Raw genomic sequence first — 24,286 nt, 5'->3', positions numbered from 1 at the left:
CCAGCTTCAAATTATTCTGATTTTTACATGCTCTTTAGAGCACAAATGCAGTATGCAATTTTGTTCATTTTGGCGTCGTAGTTAATATATATTGTGTTTATCACCACATGATTTCATATCAAAGTCATGAACAATTAAATACTTACAGTTTGTGTGTTTCCACACAGACCCTATTCAAGATGGAATTTATTGGTAATTTGTTATTTTATGTTCTCGGTATTTCCACAACTTTTTGATTCACAATTTGTCTTGTTCCCTTTGCATATAGAGGATTATGGTAATTTGAGTGCCGTAGAGGCAAGGAATGCTGGTACTCCCATCTGGGCTTGGCCTTTTTTCTTGTTTCTTAAACAGTGCGTTAAATTAATACTTAGAATGATAGAATCAACTTTCTAGACCAATTTTACATGACTTATCTGGCAGTCCAACGTCATATTTGAGGCCGATAAGGATCTGATGTAGCAGATATTGGATCTTTGTTTCAACTGTAATATTCCAGGTGTTGTCAGAAGTAAGTAAATGGTGTTGGCCAATGATAAATGGAAAAAATGGAAAATGGAAAAAGTTGTTTACAGACTTCAGAGCCTGACTCTGACTGAAACTCAGTGCATCTGAGTTATAGCAACTTGGATCTTCTGTGAAACTATAGCCTGTTTTACTCTATAAAAATATTCACCTTTATGTTGTATGCCTATTCAAGGGTAAATGGGAAGAAGGATAAACATGAATAAGATTACTTTTTCATTCTTTATGACTGACTGAAGTATTTCCAGACACAAGTGCATAGACTTTAATCTTCCAGCTGATTTTCACTCCCCTCAGGATATGGAAAATCTTTTCCTTTCCTTGATTCCTCCCATTTTTATTCCTGACAGACAAACGAAAGAACATTTCTCACTGGAGTAAATGCAAACAATTACTCTCTTTGAGGAAGAAGTGAGAGAAAAAGGGTGGACAGCAGAGTTTTGCAAGAATAATTATAGTTTGGTATAGTTTGTGTTCCGATACAGTGTCTAAAGCTGCACTGCATCCAATACTTCGTCAACGCATTAAATATCTTCAGTGACAAAAATAATAAAACAAAGTCATACTTATGGTGAAGATTTCTATAGTGAAGATTTCTATAAATGGATAGATTAGTTATAAAATTATCTTTCAGATTATAGGTTTCTGGTTATTTTCACTCTCTGTTTCAACTGCCTTGTTAGTAATTCAAGATATGAGCCCTTACCACTTCGTAGAGCTGGTTATTGCAGTTAGAGTCAAAGCAGTGTCCACAAAAGCATAGCTTAGGGATGTAGTTTTAAACAATCCAGAAGAAAATGTGGGGAATGTTACACACCATAAAATTAATTTTAACGTATAAATATTAATTGGGAAAAAAAGTGGTCTTTCATCATAGGCTCACAGTACTGAATAAATACTAAATGGGAACAGAGGGGTTTTTCTTCTGGTTTTGCTTTGGGTTTTTTTTAACCATCAGGCGATTACAGACAGATTATACACTAACATAGCAAAGTACACAGATTTAGGTATTAGAGAAAGGTAATGAAAATGTCAGAGCAAATGCAAGATAAATCACTCGACTGAAACATCAAAATGTAACTGAGAAAAAAAAATCAATCATATAATTAGAATGTGGAGTATATGTGGCCATAAAGTATATCAGTTTGATGTCAAAAGCTGCCTAAGTAAAATTGTATGAAGAAATGAAATTTCAATATTTTTCATTCAACATTTAATTACAAATGTGAATGTGGGGTTTGGGTTTATTTTTAATTTTGTTGGGGCTTTGGGTTTTTGGTTGGTTTTTGTTTCTGGTTTTGGTTTTGGTGGTTTTTGTTTTTGATTTGTTAGTGTTGGCAAACTATAGCATAATGAAACAGAAAAAAACTGTTCTGTAGAAGGAGAAAAAGTCTCAATGTTCCAACAAATAATAGGGGTTTTTTTCAGCGAGTATTCTCCAAAACAAAAACAGTTCCTACGTCACTCTGTAGCCTGTTTGTAATATAGTCTGTTGAGAGACACTTATAATCTTCACATGACTTACCTGTGCTTTCCTGAAGATATTACAAGATCATGTTGCCAGTGGTCTTCCCATTCTGCCTTGCCACTGCTATCTGCCTATGATTCTTCCTGATTGCACAAAACTAAGGACTCGCTTTATGTACTTTTCTGTACTTCTTATTTGTAGTGACTTACGAATGTGCTGCCTTTTGGGCAGCCTGTTCAACTTTTTTCTGTTGTGGTTGCTGGCCTTTACTACTTCCACTTTTGTGTTTTGTGTTTTACTGTGTTTCTAACTCACCTTACTTACCTTAGGAAGTCTCTAAGTAAAACAGCAAATCTTGGAACAGTTAACTAAGGATAGAGAAGAAAATGTTTTTCGATAGAGCTTTGATGACTTAACTTTCATCTTTCTAATGACAGGTGTATCTGCATCCATTTAAAAATCTTTTTCTGACAGTTCTTCATAGTGCATAATGTGTCCCACGTGTTTTCCTACAGTATGTTCTGACAGATGGGACCAAAGATCTCAACCCTTATTTACAGTTTTCACAGTAAGGCTAGGACATAGAATACTAAAATGTATGGTAAGATACTTATTTCAATTTATTGCAGCATGTCTGAATGGTGACAGTTTTATTCCTATGTTTTTTATCAGCTCTATGACACCACAATAAAGGGTACAACTGAGCTAGAAAAGTAGCACAAAACCAAAATTGCAATATTCATAAGCCTTATTTAAGTATGAATTAACTGGTTTAACAAGTATAGGCATACTGTCTGCTTGTGGATTTTCAAAAACCTATCCTGCATTAAGATGTCATTCAAATTTATTTAATATTGTATCTGACTATCTAAACTTGAAAGCTGAAATGTCAGTCTGCTGCTTAGACTTGGCCAGAGAAGGGGATTCTGTTTTTTGTATTGCTTCCATGATAAAATAGATGTAAAATCTATTGTATCCCAAATATAAATGTATAGACCTATATAGATGTATCCCGAAGGTAACCAAATACCTTAGATATTAAGGGGAAAAAGGCAAGTGAAGCCTGAAAAGAACAGAGAGCAGTCTTTTCAGATTATGTTTCAGGGATGACATAGACCAGCAGAGTACAGACCTAGCTGATTCTTCTTCGAGATAGAATAGAGGTCCTTTTCAATACTATTTTTCAATTAATTTGTTTTCCTATGGTTTTGTTTTCAATCTTTTACCTAAAGTTTTCTTCTGCATTGTTCTCTGCTTTACATTTTGCCCACCCCCCAGTATTAAATGAAAAGTTCTCTAGAATAAAAGATACACAACAATATGTTATCAGCTACTATGTGACACAATGTTACTTAACCTATGGGGCTCCTGAGTGGTTCTTTGTCTCTTTGCTAGGTACTATCCACCTCCGCATCCCTGAGTCCTCCCCAGTTGGGACAGTCATTGGCAGCGTCAAAGCCACAGATGCAGACACTGGAAAAAATGCAGAAGTAGAGTACAGAATAATAGATGGCGATGGAACAGATATGTTTGATATTGTGACACAAAAGGATACACAGGAAGGCATCATAACTGTGAGAAAGGTGTCTGTTAACAACATTCACTAAATGATTTTTGTGTCAACGTTATGCCACAAATGTTCATTGTAAAAAAAGTGTTTAGATCATAAGATGACATGTTCTACGGCTTAATGTTTGCAAGCATCCCCCACCAGTGAGGTACTATTTCCTTTTAAGATGAACTGTAACAGGCGGTAACAATATCTGAGATGCAGCATAGGTTTAAAGCATTATTGCCAGAAAAGTACGTAAAAAATGGCCCATCCCAAATGTGTTGGTACTAATTATCTCTCTGATTTCAAATACACTTCTTTACTATTCATGTAACTTATTTTCTTCAGCAAGCAATATGAAGTTCACTCACACTGTATGACGTTTTCCTTATCTAGGATATTCTCATCAAGTGAGGTTACCAATGTATGCCAGAACACAAACACACTCACAGAAGTGGAGTAGCAAGCTATATTGTTTTGCTCCTGTTTCCAACATGTCAGCTGGTTAACATGCCAGCAGTGAATAAATGACGGTGTCCCTGTTTCAGGGCTAGCTTTAGCTTTGCCCTCAGTCTTGCATGTCAAAGCACTTCCAGAGGTGTAAGATTTCACACTTAGAAATGCAATTCACCTGCTCCTCAACAATTTCTCAAATGAATTTCCTTTCTAGAAGTCCCTCAGTCCTTCTTTTGCGGATTTTGAGATGTGTTTCTGAAGAGTTCAGGCAGTTTTTCTAACATAAAATACTGTTTATATTAGCTTTTAAAACAAATCTCCTTAAGCACAGAACAGCGAATTAAACACTACTATAAAATATATCTGAACATCTCCTGATATGGCAAACAAGGAAAAGGTAAGTTCTGCAAAGATCAGTGTGTTCCTTTTAAATCTCTCTTTTCTTCTATGTTCATAGTCAGCATTGCAGCTTATCTGGGAAGGAATTAAAATACAGAGTTTGGGGCCTGATCATTTTTCCTTTCCTAGAAGTTTGCAAAGGCTTCCCTTGAGATGCTCCTTGCTTGCTTGCTTCAGATTTTTCACACTGAATAAAACCCCACTGCTGTTATATTGAATCAATAGTCTTGAAAAAGCAGTCTAATAACTTGATCAAGCACAAAAAAAAATCCTAAGTTATAACACAGCAGCTCCAAAAATGTCACCAAAAATACTAATGAATAAGATCTTCTCATTTTATCATTAGCAATCTAACACACTTTGCAATTTTCAGGATGCTTTCTCATATTGATAAATAAATAGTTTATTCAAACAGCACAGAAAACAGCATTAACTAGCAAGGAAGAAGATATGCTCAGTTTGTTCATTTATGCAAATATTTTTTAATTATTTCCCCACACTGATTATGTTTTCAGTGGTGAACAACTACAGCTAGTGTTCCTTTACTGAGCCCGTAGATTACTAAGTCTGAATTTAATACCTGCTGCAATAGAGCTTTTTCTGTACAAGTTTTCCTGAACAAGTTCTCACAGCCAAAATTATTGCTTTGCCACAATTGCATGTATTTGGGACAGTTCTGTTAATTACTGGTGATATGTTGGAATACCTGTATAATCTATGTTTTGCAGGATAGCCTGAACATGTGTCCAAACTGGATGTGAATGTACTCGTAGCAAGTTTACATCTTCATGGCACACCTTCTGGCAAATTAAGCCAGCTGATTAGAATAAAGGAGGACTAACATGGCTTCTTTCTTATAGGCTTGACACCAGCATCCCTTAACAGCAGCATGCTGCACTTTATAAACGTACCGATAGTCTCAGATCTAGGTTAAATAGCAGCACTGTGTTGCATTTCTGTTATATTCGTAGATATTCTCCCTTCTGCTCTAAATACTATTGAAAAGAAAATATTGGAGGCAATGGGGAAACTCATTCTTTCACTCGGCTGCATCTTTCTGCTTTTAAGTTGAATATTTAAATTTCTGGTATCTTTCATGAACATTAATTTGTATTTTAAAGCAGTTAGCCAGAAAAAACCCCAAGTCTCCTACCACCCATTTTGGTGAATGAAAACCACGTTTGTTATCTCCCTGAGATTTTGGGGGAGTTCAGGAAGTCTTCTTTGTGTCAAAAAGGTAAATTCTCAGCTTGCTCATTTCCTCAGTATCATTAATTAGCTAACACTTTTCATCTATGACAGAAAAGTTTGAAGGAATAAAGGTTCTTTTCTACTGAAAATGGTTTCTAATTATAATCCTGAACCTTTCCTTCTTCCATTTTAGAAAGGAACTGCTGACAAAAATGTCAAATCTATTTCGAAAAAAAAAAAAAAAAAAAATCCCTGATGTTGGATTCATTAAATTAAACAAAAAGGAAAAATATTAAGCTTTTACTGTTTCTCTAGATATTGAGAACTTTGACACACCTTCCCCTCCTTAAAAGAAACCTAAAACATTGCTGATATTTAAGGCCAGCTACATTTGTTTGACAATAAGGATACTCAGGCCATTTTGTGTATCCAAGAGTTTATAGTATTTCCTGGGAAATATTAGTATTAATTACCTTGTTCTGAAATGTCAGTATTTCTAAGTCTATATTTCAAGTATATTAAATGCTTATATGATCATTTCAAACCCATATTCTTGTGAAACAACTGAAAAATTAACTAAATAATTGGTAGATTTGCACTGAAAAATCTTTTTGTTGGTGGTGCTATAATAATTCAATAATATTTAGGAAAAGGAACTTCCTCTAAAAACATTGGAAATTTTTCACTAGAGAAAGTTATCCCTCTGCTGTGGAAAATTTAAACTGTATCTGACAAAGCTTGAGTCCTTTTCAGTTTCCATTATGTATATAAGTCAACGTCTGTCAATATGTAATGTAATTTAATGAATTTTATCATCTTCATTTTTAGCCACTGGACTATGAGACAAGACGACTTTATACCTTGAAAGTAGAAGCTGAGAATACCCATGTGGATCCACGTTTCTATTATCTTGGGCCTTTCAAAGATACAACTATTGTGAAAATCTCTGTTGAAGATGTAGATGAACCTCCCATTTTCAGCAGATCTTCTTACCTCTTTGAGGTTCATGAAGATATTGAGTTGGGGACAATAATAGGAACAGTAATGGCACGGGATCCTGATTCAGCCTCAAGTCCAATAAGGTAATACTCCAGTAAGAAATTAAACATTGAAAGATTAATATCTTTTAATTTATTTCTACTACTACTAGATGCTACATGCTACAGTGCATCTAGCTGAATGTAGTAAGCTATATTTTGGGGGAGGGAGAAGGTGGTGGGTGTGTGTTTGTTTTGCTATATATATAAGCCTTAAGAAACAGGTAAGCAACACTGTCCAAGTTGGACATGTGTTGTCTTGAAATACCGAACAAAGTACAAAAATTACATTCTGGCAAAACAACCTTATTTACTGACTCTAAAGTCAATTGCCACATATTTCTTAATGAGGCACAGCTGGTAAAACTGGATTAGGAAATGAAACTGAATCTAATTTTCTCCTGTGGTGATTTGTGTGTATGGAAAAGATAGGAGACAACATCAAGCCTCTGAAATTGAAGAATATAAAAATAACTTAGAATTACATCTTTACCCACTCTAATTGCATGAGACAACTGACAGTTTCAGTAGTTGTATTTTCTAAATCGTGACTGGAAAAATAACAAACTTGGAGCATTAGCTTAATTTGTTTCTGACATAACTTGATGAATCGAGTAGTGATGATACATGTGGCAGGTATCATCATTATTATTTACACAGAGTAGCAACCTAAAGATTATTTTATGTAATTTTCCTATGTTTTGTCTATGTTTCTTTTCATTCTCCTATAGAAAGTTTAGAAGAGGCAGGTGAGGCAAACCAATAATAAGGGCAAAGAAATTTTTAAAAAGTGAAAGGGACCACTGAACCTAGATTTAATTTGCGTGAAGAAAAAAATAAAAGATATATTTGATAAGGCTCTTCATATTACAGTCATTTCTTTAGCTTTCATTTAATGCTATCGAGTTGAAGACAAGAACTTTAAAGCAATTTGCATAGCACAGATCAAATTCTCTTTAGTATTTTCTCTATTCCTCAACTTGCAAAACAACCTTGTATATTCATTCAAACAATAATTACTTAGAATAAGTATTTACAGTATTTTACTTGTTAACGATATCAATACTAAAGTACTACCTGTTTACCCCAGAAATTAACAGCTAACATTTAAACAAAAGGATTTTGAAAATTGTCATATTTTGAAATTAGGGAAGCTTGTCTAATACTTTAATACTGCTATTAAAAAAAATACTGTGGCTTCAGGTTGTAAAATTGATTCAGGTTTGTGGTTTTATTTCTGGTTTTCTGTTTACTTTAAAATATTAGTTTCTGTTTATTAAAACTCTAAGTTTGGCTTTCTATAAATTGAGTGCAAACAGCTTTCTGTTGCACTAATTTGTTGACATTTTGTTTGTTTTACATATTTACGTTATTGTACATGGTGGAGTGAGCAAACAAAACCCACCAAAATGTTACAGACATTATTTTCATATTATAGATTTTTTCATTTGTCTCAATTTAGTTAAGTACTGTAAATAAAACCAGATACACTTCATGAACTGTTTACATCACTCATAAAAGTTCATGGAAATATGATCAAGTGTATCTATTGCACTGTAAAAGTGTACTAGCAGACATTTTTTCTAATTTGGCCCAATTCTGCCAGAATCCTACATTAAATTCCACATCAAAGGTTCAATCCTAACTTTGAAGGTGGTGTTAAATATTAGTAAAAAAAAGAAAAAAAAAGAAAAAATGGAAAAAAAAGAAAGAAAAATACATTCTGCCATATTGTATTAGTAGAAGATTTGCCTGTGGAAGTACAGCAACTATAGCAACGCAGAGTGTCCTTTGACATAGCTGTATTCCTGAAAGTTCTGCATGTGAACTTTATTTAACTTGATTTTTTTTTAACTCGAGCTCTAGCAAATTAATACATTCTAAAGTGCAGAAGCTGAGCTTATAACAGTAATTTTGAAAAGCTCATAAATTAGCTGTCAGTCTCAGTCTGAAGAAACATCAAAGACAATTTTCCTTTCAGGTTTAAAAAATCCTGTAATTGTTATATTGAAATTCTGACTTTTTTTATGATTCTCTTATGTCTATAAAAGCTCAGATACATTGTATATTTATTAAATTCTTGCAATTTTTATTCCTTATTCTGTGGAACTAACCTTGAGAATTTTCATAAGTGTTTATAGAAACTAAATATATGCGTTCTCAAAACTAACCTTTGTAATGTAATACATAGAACCTAAAAACTGTATTGATGTATGCTTTCTTCCATTTTCTATCATTTTGACAATACTTTTTCTTTCTTTATCCATATTTAGGTTTTCTCTGGATCGTCACACTGACCTTGACAGGATATTTAATATTCATTCTGGAAATGGGTCCATCTATACTTCTAAGCCACTTGACCGTGAGATATCACAATGGCACAATCTTAGCGTTATAGCAGCTGAGATCAGTAAGCCAATTTGGTCTCTTCTTCCTTTCAGTTTTCCTTAGCCTGCAAAGTTACAGCTGTGACTTCATGAGAAAAACACTCGCTTCCTTCCCTCCTGCCCCTTTCTATTAGATATTCTGGGAAAGTAAATTGGGCATAGATAACAACAGCTGTCTCCTTGTTGTGTTTCTCACCTACATCCAACACCGATTTTTAATGTTCAAGTTCATTCTGAAAAGTTACCCAATTAAATAATTATGTTTTCTTACTTTTCTTTGAGCACAATGACATGATTTTGCTCTTAAGGTAGCAGAGGTCAGGATGATCATCCACGTATTTGTCTCTATTGCTTTCCTTATTTTCTTATAAATAATTTCACTATCTCTTCCTATGGTATCTACGCTTACAGCTCTTGCAATCAATACATCTGATAAGTTATGCTCAATTCGATCCCAACGCTGTAGCATTTCTTGGAATATTTTCATGTTAAAAGTACAAATAGAAAAGCAGAGATCCTCCTAAGCCTGCTACATTATTAACTAATAATAATCACCCAACAGAAAATTTTCTAAGGGACAAAGCTCTGATTTTTTAAATCAGCTAGTGAGGATCGTTTGCTTTCAGAGACACTGGGGGTTTTTAGGGTTAATTCTGTATTGGTCAAAAAACAGAAAAAAAAAAAAGAAGAGAGTGCTCATCAGCAGTGAAACAGGGCTGGCAAGACCTACACTGCAGGGAACTAAATGGAACGTTGTGTCCAGGCAATTAACCTCTCTTAGCCTGCCTGTTCCCATTTCTACAGCCCAGACTAATAGGCTGGTTGTACTGAGCACACCCAACAGGTGTATTTTTGCTTTTTTAAGCCTTTTCCTTTTTTTTTTTCTTTGCTATGCACTGTCCTGAATTTACAATCCTTCACAGTGCTGTCCAACATTCTACAAATACTTTTCAGAAGTATTTATATAATGAAAAAACTTAGTATCCTTGTATGATTATATCACAGTGCTAAACATATTTCCTTGTTGGGATACTTTGAACAAATTTACATTTTGGACCTTCTTGGAGTGGCTGGCAATCTCCAAAGAGGTATGTTAGTTTTAGAGAAAAATGTGAATGGGAAGATTTAGGTCTTTAAAACTTTAAAAATATTACCTGTAAACCATGACACAATGGGAAAGTAGTGTTACAAATAGAACTTCGTTTGGAAAGTTAGTATAAAAATGCAAAAGGCTATGAAAAACAGTGCCCAAAACCTGACATGGCAACTAGATCAGCAAATGAGAACAGGGACACTTGTATTCCTGAATTAACATATACTAATGAGAACTCATTTAAATAATAATAGGGGTTTGTCATTTGGCAAGGGGGGGGAGGTTACTATTCTTGTTTCTTAACCTAAGGTCTGAAAATCTACAGTCATATTTTTTAAGGTAATTTAAACATAAAAACTCTGACTCTAATAAATTCTTTACCACATTATTTGGGGGATGGTTTCATTGGCTTTGATGTAATTTCTCTTTCCTTACTAAAGCACAAGAGAGGAAAGTCAGGCTTGAAAATTTTTCGAAACATATATGCATGTTGTGGTTTAAATGAACTCTTCCTCAGCCAAAACCAGCACAATGCACAAAGTCAGTAACATCTTTTCTGTGTAAAACAAAACAAATCACAAATAATTTTAAAATAAAAACCTTACAGCAGAATAATACTCTTGAGCCAAATAACCAAATAACCGAATATGTCATTATAGTAGTGGGCATACTTTTCATATACTATATTTGCATAGATCATTAACAGTTGTACTCCCTATTTTCATGTACAAATTTTAATTGCTCACTAGATATCAATACTTTTAATTTACTTTTTACCCTAAGCAAAACATCTTACTTTTCAGGAGGTCTGATTCTTACCTGATATCAGTTTGTATGCTATATTTTGATCTGTTTCATACCTAATCTTGCATGACTTCCCTGCCCATAGCAGGGGGGGTTGGAACCAGATGATCTTAAGATCCTTTCTAACCCTAACCATTCTATGATTCTATGACTATTGCTCATGAAATTTGTAAGAAACCAGAAAACTTTTAATAGGAAAATAAACTCTTTCTTTTTCTCTTCTGTCAGACAACCCCAAAGATGCTACTCGTGTTCCTGTCTACGTAAGAATTTTGGATGTTAATGACAATGCCCCAGAGTTTGCAGTATTCTATGATACTTTTGTCTGTGAAAATGCAAGAGCTGGACAGGTATGCCTTTGATAAACACTTCCCATTATCCAGTTTTTCTATGGCATTCAACTGTAGATCATGCCTGTCACTTGGGAGTAATCATGTCCGAAATAGCTTTTGAAGGTATTGAAGGTTAAAAATGAAAGCAAAGTAGCTCTGTAGGTGAGGCTTAGAGTGAAATATCAATATATTACAACAGCATCGGGGTGTGAATTACCACTTTCCTTTACCTAACCCTGTACTACTGTTAAATCCTGACTAGGTACGTCCAAGAGACATGGTCATAATTAGTTTTGCTATTATCTTCACCAAGTAAAATGTTACATGCAACTATAAAATGTTTGATCTATATTTTCAATAACTATCAAATAACATAATTCAGATATATTTCAATCCATGCTAATGGTGATTACATACATTTACATGTCACACCTTTTTTTTAATGTTAGACATCTTTTATTATAGCACCAAAAACTTGTGAAAAGAAAACGCACTTTTTTTGAACTGGTAACATAATACTTTGTTTTGCCTCTTAGAGGCTACAGAATGTGTACTTCAATTTAAGTGTAATGGCTGTGCTGCTTATTATCTAGTTCCTAATAGCCACCTGCTTATTAGAACTGTTAAAAAACCTTTTTCCTATTACAGCACAGCATGTCCAAGAGTACAGTCAGCCAATAACAAATCCTTTAAAATGGTAGCAGTAGTACCTCAGTGCAATCATTTCAGCACCTTTGAAGCGAATGTGGGAGAAGTGCCAGCTTATCTTAACTGTCTGAGTCCTACAGGCATGGCATTAAGGTTGTATTACAAATTTTACATTCAGGTTGCCATTCTTCTTTCTAAAGTAATATCAGCTGGAAATTAGAACAGGCCCAAGTTTATAAAGCATAAGATACATAACGGTAGTAAGCAAAGGCATTTGTCTGGTATGACAGTTACAAGAGAATTCAAGCTGTTAGGTAAATAGAAATCACTGGCTAAACATCTAGAACTTTTGACAGTTGCAGTGTCTTCTATAAATTCTAAAATAATATTTAATAATTTTCAATACGAGATGTGGATTAAGAATTGGAACATTAAAAGCACTGAATTTTCCTCTTCCAGTTTTGTGAAAAGTATTCTGGGTAAAAAAATAAATGCATTAATCCACAAATCTTACTCTGTCCAGGTGACTGACTATAGAGGGAACACGAAATGTTCAATAGAAAATTATATTATCATATAGACATATTTCGAGGAGCTCTAATTTTTCTGAGCTATCCAGAATATTCAGGTCAGTATAATTTAGAAGTAAATATAAAAGTTATTTTCGCATTATGCTGGTTTTCTGTTTGCACTCAGAAAAAGCCATCAGTTAAAAAGTTGAAAAAACCCACACTAATCATTTAAGACCAAAATGAAAACCTAAGTTAAGTTTATGTATCCATAAATGTTTATTCAAATTGTTACAGAGCTCAGTAGTGTCTCCTTTATCAGAAAAAAAGTGCCAAGTTTACTAAAAAGGCTATAAACGTTTTGTTTTTTTTAAGAAAATCTATGTTGCATATGATTGTTAAAAAAAAAAAAATCCACAGGAAAAGAAAGAATTGCAATGAAACATAACATGAATAGTCCATTTGAATGTAATTATATTCTTCTTGCTTACTGGTAGATCTTAAATAAGACTTATTTTGGAATTCAGTCTCTCCTGAGATTGAATCTAACCAATCCATACTGAACATGGTGCTCTAGGTTTGATTCCTCCCACATTTATGATACTTTTTTTTCCTTTCACCTTTTCATAATTATGTTTGATCTGTGATCAAATTTAAATCTTCTGTTAGATCACTGAAACTATTATAATATTTCACCATTCATGAATTCTGTGGTATTCATTTAAATATTTCCTATCTCCTACTGACAAACATTTTAATGAATATTATAGTTTTCCAGTTTCATTTCCCCTTGAAATTTCCATTTACGTAATTTGTATAGAAGTAAATATAGAATATACACACATATATAGACACTTACATATATAGACACACACTGTAATATATAGACATGTGTGTCATTTTGATGGTTGTTGTTCTTTTGACCCCCCCAAAATGAGGACAGTCTTGGTGTGATGACATAAAGGGACATAGACATTCATGTGAACTGTACAAGGCTGACACAGTAGGAGTAGAGGGAAAGAAGGAGAGAAATTCTCAGACTGCTATAGTCCTGTGCACAAAGTTCAGCTGTCCTCCACCCCTAGGTGAAAACAGTCAGGAGCTGGGCATCTGGGCAGACGGATTCCCACTGGTTTTGTCAGCTCCCAGCTGCCAAACATCTGCCAGCTCAGCAGCCCAACTTCCAAAGATCCTTTAAGGTAAAAGACAGGAATCAGTGTTGAAAGCAGAATTCAGTCCTGCTTTAGAGAGATTGTACATGGAAGCTGAGTATGGTTTTTATACATATTCATTTTTACTATAGTAATGGTCAGAAGATGGGCCCCTTCTTCTCCCTTTGTAAATGACCTGCCAAAAGAAAAAGAAGGCATGAGTTGACCTTGGACAGCAGCTAGGTGCCGCCCCAGCCACTCAACAGGACGGCGAGAAAAAAACAACAGCTGCTGATTCCTCTACCTTCTCTTCTCTGCCACTTCCTCCTCACGCTTTTCCCAACTCCAGTGTGGGTATTCCCCATAGGCTGCAGTCATCCAGGATAAATCTCCTGCAGCATGGGGTCCTCTCCAGGGCTGCAGGGAAACCCCGACTCCACCGAGGTCCCTCCCGGTGCCGCAGGGGCATCTTTGCTGGGCGCCTGGAGCCCCTCCTGCCCTCCTCCCGCTCTGCCCTCGGGGCTCGCAGGGCTATTTCTCACCCGGTTCCCCTCAGCCCTGGCTGCTGGGCAGCGTTGTGCCCTTCCTTACCCAGGCTTTCCCGGAGGCGCCCCCCCGTGGCTGCGGGGCTCAGCTCTGCCCTGCGCTGGGGCCAGTGGAGCCGGCTGGGACCGGCTGTGTCCGGCACCGGCAGCACCCGCTGCTCCGGACAGGCGACGCCCGAGCAGCGCCTCACTGCTGCTGGTGCTGACAGCACATGGGCACCTGCACGTGGTGCAAGTATATTGTGATGTTTAAATGGGAAATTGATTAGTTTTCTTTTATTTCTCTTTGGTTGTTCACCACCTTGCCCTACTCTAACACTGCATTGTAGATGACCTATAACGCAAAGTTTACTGTCTGCCATTTCCTGTACCACACTGGGATCCTCATTGTCTCCTCACCTTCATTTTGATCAGAAGCAGTGAAATAAAGGAGAGTGCAGGAAACAAGTAAATCAGAGCTATTTTGAAAAAAAATAATTAAAAAAACCTAAAAAAATAAAATTTAAAAAATCCACGTTCCAGATCTCAACCTTCTCTCAAACAGAAGCTATGATAACTCTTTTTGCTTGAGTCAGCTTGGCAAAACTCTTTTTGCTCAAGTCATCAGGAAGTCAAATATACCTTACAATATCCAAACCTGTGATGCTGCTATAATTGTCTTCAAGAAAGGTGGAATAGGCTAGCAAAGAAATCACCAAAACAACCTATATAATTGACTACATCTCTACTTTTATTGCTTCTCAGCAATGCAAGAGGAATCTGCTTTCCCCCTTGCTCGTTTTTATGTTGTGTTTGTATGTGTTGTCTGAAGCTTGCTTCATGTACAGGCCTTGAAAGTGCACAAGTGATCATGCAGAGCTTCAAAAAATTAACAGAAAGATGCTGCTCACTCCAAAGACCAAAAACCAACTCTAAATAAACTTCACCCACACTGAGCTCCCAATCTGGTGAATAGCATGTTCCTTGTGACAACATACAGGAGGAACTCGAGTGCACCACTGACACTGCAGGGAGAACTTTCCATACTCAAACAGTAGATGAGTACTTGGTCTATTGGAATGTGTATGTGGCCTTATTTGAAAAGGAGCTAGTAATACACTTCCAGTGCGAATTTCCAGTAATATCCTCATTTGCAAAATAAATCTACATTTTAAAAGTTTAGGTTCTAATTAGGAATAGCAAAGCAAATAGTGCTTTTGTTTTTGATGTATTTTTACAATTGAATTTAGAGGTGCTGTAAATGTCACAATGTATCTAAATATTTTCACTAAGATCGTCCTTAAAACTTTGCCTTTTAATGAAATGTATCAGCAAATAAACTGACACTGTATAATATTTAGTCAATCAAATGTTTGCTGACATTTTTGAATTATCCTTACATTTTCATATCTAAATTATGCTTGCAACAAAAAACACAAGCAAGTTTTTTTAATCCATAATGCAAGCAAGTTAGCTGAATTTGCCTCCAAAATATTTCATAAGGTTAAACTTGGTCATTATTTGAACAGACAAGTTCCCAGAGAACTTTAATTGCTACAACAAATGAGGGATGGAAGAATTAATAGGAGTTCTTTTCTTGCTGTCTGTTGTTCTGATAAGGGATACTGGTTGGCAGTGCCATACTAGGTGAACAATTCCTGTAAACTGTAAAAGACTTTAGGCTACAAAAAGATTCTACATACTCCTTTTAAACTGTATGGGCACTCAGAAGCGGAGGAGTTGATTTTCACTGACTGCATTCATCGTCTTAAGTTACGAAGTAAAATGGACTACTGTTTTCTTGACTTAATTTTGCAAAAATCTCTGAATACTTATTTACTAATTGCTCACTAAATGATTAAGAGGTTCTTTATTTCAACCCAGGTAGTATTCTTTGCGTGTATTATCTGGGATTTTTTTCATCTACTAAGTTATTAGAGGTTTATATGAGAAAACAAATTTAGAGAAACACAAAACTCCAGTTGAGAAAGCAAGCAAGCTGCTGTATTAAAAGAAATCCAGCTCTTGCCTCATGAAGAAATTCGTTGCTGTATTCTGGATGGACAGAAAGAAGTTGGGAGTTAATCATGCATTTCTTAAGGCAAACAGGAGTACATTGCAATTATTGATGTTGAAGATGATCAACCCTGACAAAAGCTGTGATATGAAGAGAAATGGCTGCATTTGGAAGAACTGGAAGAGGAAAAACAAGCAGGGTTTAACAAGTATGACACAGGGAATAAGTAGTGTCAAAAATTGGATGTAATTCCATGCTTGAAAAAACACCGCAATTTAAAATGATGGTTAGAAATGAATAATAAAAATTACCTATGCTAAAGATTAACCTATTTTTTACAAGTTAAACGTAAGAACATAACTGAACATTCATGCCTGCTTGTACAAAAATTCAGCCATAGGTACAGTTTTTATTGCTATGGTATAAAAATAAACCACTCTGAAATAAAGCAATAAACATGCCAAAAAATGCATTTTGTTTGGGAAATGACATTTTGATAGAAATTTCAGTGAAAAAAAACCCCCACACACACGCACACGCCCCTGACAGATCCGTGCTGATAAAGGGCTTGCCATTACTTCCCCCAAAATACCCAAATTTCTTGTAGTCATTGCAGAAAGCAATCAATCCAAGTATTGATCTGACCTGATGCATCTTACTCTGAGAATTGTGACATCAGAATCTCATCCCACTCTGAGGTGGTGCATCTGTAAAGTCTGCTACAATGTTTTACAAGAGTTGAAATATATTTATAATCCAACTGGCATTTTTCATCTCAGGAATCTTACTGGGGTATTTTGGTATACTAATAAATAGAAAAATTTTGATTTTATAAATACTTGTTTAACATTTGTTCAGTTAATATGACCTACAGATTAAGTGTTAAGTCAATATGTGTATAGTTTGAATATGAAGCTGTCTAACTAACTTCTAGTATTCTTAATGACACAGCTGTATCAAAAACCTAGGTGTATTTGGGTTTTTTTGTTGTTTGTTTGCTTGCTTTTTTCCCTGCAGCTTATTCAAACCATAAGTGCAGTAGATAAAGATGACCCTCTTGGTGGACAAAAATTTTTCTTCAGTTTAGCTGCTGTTAACCCTAACTTCACTGTTCAGGATAATGAAGGTAAAATTCATGCCTGTTTCATAGAAAGAGTTTTATTTTTGCTGTCTGGCGTACATTCCTGAAGTACATATCTGCTTTTGATGTCGATCAATATATAGAGAAGCTGTTAAGGCTGCTGCTAGCAAGAATAATAATTTTGTCTGAATGTCTGTGGTTTAGGACTTATACATTTCTACATTTTTATCTGTGTAAGGAAGGCAAAAATTAGCATGGCAAAAATTAGCATGGCAAAAATGTGATAAAAGAAGTTATAAAGAAAATCAGTAAAAGTGTTGGTTTCGTATGAAGAGCCAGATAAAATGCTTGACTGAAGGAATAAAAAAGATTTCAAAGATGGCTTCAGCTCACAAGTTCAGATTTTTCTCTTCAGTCTTCTGTTGCATAGTTCTGATTTCTGCAGTCTTCCGTTTTTCTTCTTTCTGACCATTAATGAAAATAATGGTTCTGAGCACATAGCCACTTTGGCTTTTCTTTTGATCCTTTGTCAATCTTTCTTTATCAGAGAAAATTTTCAGAAGGTTCTGTTGGGGGAAGGGGACTATGCATCCATTTTGTCCCTCATTATCAGTATGACTAACTGAGAGGCCTCTAGATTTCAGAGGAAATAAATGAGGGAGGACATGGTGTCGGCCTTCAAATGTGTTAAAGGCATAAAGGCAATAGGAGCAATCCTCTTTTCCTGCTGAAGATTTCAGGAAACAACAGGCTGCAAAAAACAGCAGAAAAAGATTTTAACAGTAGGGAAACTGAAGGATTGAAATACTTTGGGTACTTTCTAAAATCCCCAGCAACAGTAATTTAAAGATGTCAGACACTGGTTTTGGTGTTGAGTGAAAACAAATAGCATCCAAATACCCCAAACCAATGAAGTATCCAATAAAGGAAAACTTTGTGTTTCACATTGTGGAAGGTATGAAAAAAATAAAATTCACATTTTAAACAAAGATGCCTACGTCCTGAGTGTATAGAGGTACAGACCTAGCTATTTCTTTTCTATCTGTAATTCTTTTTGCACATGGATTGCTTTAATTCAGCCTGAAGTTGGCTGGCAAGGTAGCTAATGACTTACCTCAAGAGATCCACAAGTATGATGAAAATGAATTTTTCCTTCTAATGAAGACAATATGTATTTTCTCTCTTTTGGACTAAAAAGTTAACAATTCAGGTGTTGGCTCACACTCTAGTATTGTGGCCCTAGAAGAAATACTCTCTCCCTGTTCATTCCTTCTCTTCCTTTCCTGCCCTCTAGCCCCTCAGTGAACAGGTTTTGATACTGAAGTGTACTGCATACAATTAAGATTTGTCTACTGCAAATAGAGATTAGTAAATTCACTTCTCAAAATGGTGCAGGAATACCTACCATCTTTCACATTTTCTGAATTCCTAAGACAATTTTTACCCCCAAAAATATACTCCATGTGCCAAGGTACATAATTCATTGTTTTACAATATATTGAAAGTGTTTTGGTGTGGAAAATCTCATACTGAGTTTGCAGGTAGCATTCCTATGGGTGTTGTCAGAGAAGATCCATAGAAATAATCTTTCAGAACAGAGTTCTTGTTGAACAGTGTGAAGTGGAAGGTTATTTTTTCTCAATTGGCCACTTCATTTCAGGAATTCAGCCCTGAACTGGAACTGTGCCATGCACTGGATGCATTAATATATAAAACATTTTAAGCTTTGAGAAATCCTCTTTTCAAATCACACTCAAAGGTGATGCAGAAGCACAGAGGAGCAGGCCAGATGTACATATAACCTTATAAATAGCTTTCTGATCAAGTGGGAATGTTGTTAGGAAAAGAGATATCACTATGATATCAGGAACAGTTTCAAAATGCTGATGGTTTGCATGTACTGTAAATATACATTTTATATTCGTATACTCTACAACAGTATATTTCAATCAATCTAGATAACACTGCCAGAATTTTGACAAGAAGGAATGGCTTTAGTCGACATGAAATAAGTACTTACCTTCTACCAGTGGTGATATCAGACAACGACTACCCGATCCAGAGCAGCACTGGCACCCTGACCATTCGAGTGTGTGCCTGTGACAGCCGGGGGAACATGCAGTCCTGCAATGCTGAGGCCTTGCTTCTCCCTGCTGGACTCAGCACAGGGGCACTGGTTGCCATTCTCCTCTGCATCATTATCCTGCTAGGTAAGAAAAAGAAAGGCATCTTTCCTGCCATGAACAAATGCTTCAGGCCTGACTCATTTTACAAAACTGCAAGTTGGGAAAATTAATGATCATGGATTTTGTGAGAAGAATTTAACTGCAACTTGAAGAAAAAAAGAGAAAAAAAGAAAATGGGCAAAACCTGTGTGCCTGTGAATTGGACATTGTAAATAAGAATTCCAGTTTCAGACTGTTAAAACTATCACTGTGAAACCAGAAGCTCATTGTTGTTCTTTCATCAAGTTGTCCAAAACAGATCAGAGAGAAGGAAGAGCATAATCAAAATTCATGTCTTTCATTTTAATATTTTTTGAGGGAATGTCTCTTTTTTATTTAAATAACTATCTGAAGTCAGCATGCAGTATATATTTCAATCAGAAGATGCCAGTAAATAGTATTTTTACTAGATTAAAGCACTGCCTATTCAGAGGTTTCTGTGCCGTAATAAAAAAAATTTAAATTTTATAAAACATCCATTTTATGGTTTTCAGAATATCACATAATAACCTGTAATTCACCTCAAATCAGTTTTTAACAGTATACTTTGAGCTTAAAAAAAGGGAAAGGATCTTCAGAATAGGCCTGGCTATTTTAAAACTCATTGAAGTTACAGAAGGAACATGTAGACAAGCTTATGGTTCTATAAAACAAAGCACACAATGTGTGTGCAAAATAGCACTTTTTGATATAGACCTTATTGTGCCACCATAATACAGATAGATGTGTTTATCCATTTATCAGACAGAAACAAACTGGTGAAATGTAGCTCTTGTACCTAGTGGATTTGCTACTAAGAAATTGTTAGAGAGAGAGATCTTTACCCATTCTTTGTTTCTCTCTAAGTTATTGTGGTGCTGTTTGCTGCTCTGAAGAGGCAACGAAAGAAGGAGCCTTTGATCCTCTCTAAAGAGGACATCAGAGACAACATTGTGAGTTATAATGATGAAGGTGGTGGAGAGGAAGACACCCAAGCCTTTGATATTGGCACACTGAGGAATCCTGCAGCTATTGAAGATAAGAAGCTTCGACGAGACATTATCCCTGAAACACTATTTATACCACGGAGGACTCCTTCAGTACCAGATAATACAGATGTCCGAGATTTCATTAACCAAAGGCTAAAAGAGCATGATACTGATCCTTCTGCACCGCCGTATGACTCGCTTGCAACCTATGCCTATGAAGGGAATGATTCAATAGCTGAATCCTTGAGCTCATTAGAGTCAGCTACTACTGAAGGAGACCAAAACTATGATTACCTGCGAGAATGGGGCCCTCGGTTTAATAAGCTAGCTGAAATGTATGGTGGAGGAGAAAGTGACAAAGACACTTCTTAACCTACAGTAGACTACATTTTTGTTTCCTTTGAGCGGAAGTAATTTTACAGACACCTTCTGCACTCAACAGTATTTAATATTCAGGAATATTTTCCTGCCACTCAGCACAATGGTTTCCTTTTAAAATTTATTTAAAATTTGTCCATTAATGTCATTCATTCTTTCTAGTAGGATGCCACTTGGAATGTATACAGCATTTTATTTAACCACCTTCCAAGACCCAAAGCTATGGAAATTCAGTGTTGTTCATTTTAGTAAGTAAAATAAATAATATCTTACCTTCAGAAATTTGAACAGGGTGATAATCCCTTCAGCAACCTCATGTACAAGCCGCTTCTGTTAGGTACATGTCCTATCCCCGCAAGTGCAGCTTTTAAGATGGCAAAGAAGAAAAAACCCAGTATGTCCTGTTCTGTACATTAAAATTAAAACAAAATGTACACGTGGTGTTAATAAGTGTAATATGCAGCTGGTTTAAAAAAAAAAAAAGTTTGTGCAACTTCATTTCATCAAATTCTATCTGCCAATGTTTTATATTTATATTTTTGTATTTATTTTTAAGAAATAAACCAGTTTTTACAACTATGTTAATGCTTGCCTGCCTGTTCTGGCCATGAATTCCAGGCTTGAAGAGAACATGAAATTTCTCCAATGACAGCATAGCCAACAGTACTTCTATGCTGCAGTATTCTCCATACATTTAACACGGTCTGAAGTGCTTGTGCTCACCGGAAGAGGATCAAGTTACAGACCTATTTGCTTGCTCAAAAGTGCTACTTCCTACACTTGTCATTTTAAAGGAAATTTTGTTTTATTTTTGAGCTGAACTAATGATATTCTGTTCTAGAAAGACAAACAAAATTGTCTCAACTGGAATTACCCTATTGTAAAGACATGCTGGTACATGTAGTCCACCCAAACACAGAAAATTCATCTAAAAAACTGAGTTTATTTGTTCTATAGTTCTCCATTTTGAATCATGATTGTATCATCAGAGGTGATCTGTAACTTCAATGGATAAAGTCTAAAAAGATATTTAAACAAACATTTTTAAGCACTAGCCTTTTCCAAAGACAAATCATTTGATGACAAACTACCATGTGTTGTCTTGCAGCCATCTGAGGGTACACTAATCTCCTTTAAAGCCATCAGGCTGAAGGCTGACAAAGTGTCAGAAAAAATAGCACGCGCACACACGCCCACCCACTCCCCATTTACTGAGTTTTCTGATAGCTTGGAAAAGTCTACTAAAAAGAAACCTGAGTAACTAGCCAACTGTAACAGAAATCATACTTTAGCTATCACAAAGCAAAGTAGGTATCCCAAGACATTTGAAGATGTCTTTTCTTTCTTTCAATCTTCAGATTATGCAAATCTATTTGGTAAAAAAGCACAGTGATTGTGAAACATTGCTGAGATGAAATAATTTCAGAGGAAAAGCAGGATGGTATATGGTTGTATTTACTTATTTATTATGGAAGAAGTATATCTAAAGGATCATCCCTTCTCTGTCTCTCTTAACTTCTTACTAGCATAAAATCAACATATACTGAAAATATATTAGCTCCTCCAAAAGTTCAATGCTGCATTCTTATTTGATATTTCTTCTCCTTAATGGAGTGATTAAGTCCAATGAAGTTGAAAGCTGAATGCAGTGCCATTATGAAAGCTATTTTGGTGCAATGGAGACAAAATTTTTATTGACTTGATATCAAGTTAAACTATTTGATCTATTAAGAAACTATGAAGATTATGGATTTTTCGTAATTTCACTCAATAATACTTTCACTAACCAAGGAATTTCTATATACCTGAATAGAAAATAATTCTGAGAATATTAAGAAACATCTTAGATGATCAGCATTACAAAGCTTTGTAAAAGTCATACAGGCCATAAAAGCAACGGATCTTCTTTATGATTATCTAGTGAAAGGGACCTAATTCTTTCTTCCTTCCTTCCTAATCTCCATTTGCTCTTCAACAACATGTAATAGGAAGAAGCAAACAAAGAAAATTTGTCCATTAAATACATAAATAGCCAAAAGGCACTCTTCCAATAGTGTTTTCTGCCTGCGGTAACACTGAGACTATTGACATGCTACATATTTAACTGAGTATGTATTAGGACAGAAGATAAAATAGGCTGTAATACAGCTGGGTTTTACCTCTTTGTTAATAACAAGATTTTGGTTGAACAAGTCCAGCCAACACATTTAAATATAACTCAATAAGAATCTCTGTTTTGTTTCCAGAAAGAAAAAACAAATACACACAGCTCCCTCACTCCTTAAACATATCAGAAAATGTCAAATAAGACCATTATTTTGATTTGCATTACAGTACTTCTTTTCAAATAATAACTGTGTAGTACTTGTCTATCACTACTTTTAAGGAAATTATTTTATAATTGTTCAGCACAATCTGAACCTAGTGTTTAATCCTGAATGCATTATTAAATAAAATTGTAGTATATATTGTGGAACTATATAACAACATATAAACATACAACTAAAATTATTATATAAATAGTATAAATGAAAATTTATTTTTACCCCTTGCCATATCCTTGGAGTTTTATTCCCCAGTATGTTTTAGGAGAAGGAAAAAACATAATTTTCAGCACTATACATGTGCAAATAGCATTTCACTGTGCAAATATATACCATTTTTTTGTACAAATACCTCAGTTTAGTGAAAGTGGACATAGGAACGTCCAGTCATCTGTGCAGACAAATCACAAAAGAGCATTCAGGAAGTCATAATTCATTCTTGTATCTAATTTATTTTAGGAACTAGATCTTTTAAGCAACTGAGTTCAGTTGTTAATATTACATACAGTCACAGAATAGTCCACAAACAATGTTCTCCGTGCTTTTACATGTTAGAGATGAGTCATAACAGCTTAGTCAAAAGTAAGGCCATGTATTAAAAGATAAAAGTCATGAGGATCAGATGTCGTGGAAAGCGAGAAGAAACGAATCAAGGACACTGTCCCAATGTCTTTCTTGGAGCCCTTTCAATAGTAAGGAATTGGAAAGTAAAACTCCCAGACAGTTCAAATTGGAGAAAATGTAAAATAGGATACCTGCTTCCCAAGTAGTACCTGCTAAGCCCTGCCATGTGAAATTCTATGAAACTGAAGAAAATGCGATAACGTGCAGTAAACAAGACTCTAATGCTGTTTAGTCTGAATGACTTTTCAATGCATTCTGATGGCAAAAATACCACAGGACCACACCAAATAAAGAGAAAATACATTAATATTGCATTTCAGATGGAATCTACGACTGACTTGCAAGACAGACCTTACAAATTCAGAAACATATCAAAACTACTGCAGCTACTGGACCCCCTAGGTTCTTAGCGTTCTTAGTCTATAGCAAAAAATTCATTATTTTCTTTTTTCTCCCCCCCCCCCCCCCAAGGAATTTTGTCAAAGGACTCGTGTACAAGATGTTATGTTAATAACAAAAATAATATTTCATAGGGCCTTCAGGGAAAAGGTTAATCATATGAACTGTCTAAATAGACTTAAAAAAAAAAAAAG

General features: G+C 35.3%; 1 protein-coding gene across 6 annotated transcripts in view; it reads left to right on the top strand.

The window, feature by feature from the left end:
* CDH10 (cadherin 10) overlaps positions 1 to 21,325 on the top strand; it is a 93,943-nt gene extending 72,618 nt beyond the window's left edge. For 4 of the 6 annotated variants that reach the window (XM_030496577.1, XM_030496569.1, XM_030496595.1 and 1 more), the window contains exons 6-12: positions 3,389 to 3,576; positions 6,420 to 6,673; positions 8,902 to 9,038; positions 11,141 to 11,262; positions 17,111 to 17,219; positions 19,133 to 19,384; positions 20,246 to 21,325. In XM_030496577.1, the coding sequence (XP_030352437.1) occupies positions 3,389 to 3,576; positions 6,420 to 6,673; positions 8,902 to 9,038; positions 11,141 to 11,262; positions 17,111 to 17,219; positions 19,133 to 19,384; positions 20,246 to 20,739 (1,556 nt within the window). In that variant the 3' untranslated portion in view covers positions 20,740 to 21,325. Of the gene's footprint in view, positions 1 to 3,388; positions 3,577 to 6,419; positions 6,674 to 8,901; positions 9,039 to 11,140; positions 11,263 to 13,704; positions 14,792 to 17,110; positions 17,220 to 19,132; positions 19,385 to 20,245 lie in introns of those variants that run through there. The other 2 variants (XM_030496596.1, XM_030496597.2) reach the window with 2 other exon arrangements.
* Positions 21,326 to 24,286: the final 2,961 nt, after the last annotated feature.

The sequence above is a fragment of the Strigops habroptila genome, chromosome 1 (assembly GCF_004027225.2).
Source record: "Strigops habroptila isolate Jane chromosome 1, bStrHab1.2.pri, whole genome shotgun sequence".
NCBI classification, from domain to species: Eukaryota; Metazoa; Chordata; class Aves; order Psittaciformes; family Psittacidae; genus Strigops; species Strigops habroptila.
The sequence above is the reverse complement of the archived record's forward strand: the minus strand, read 5'-3'. Positions and strand labels throughout refer to the sequence as shown.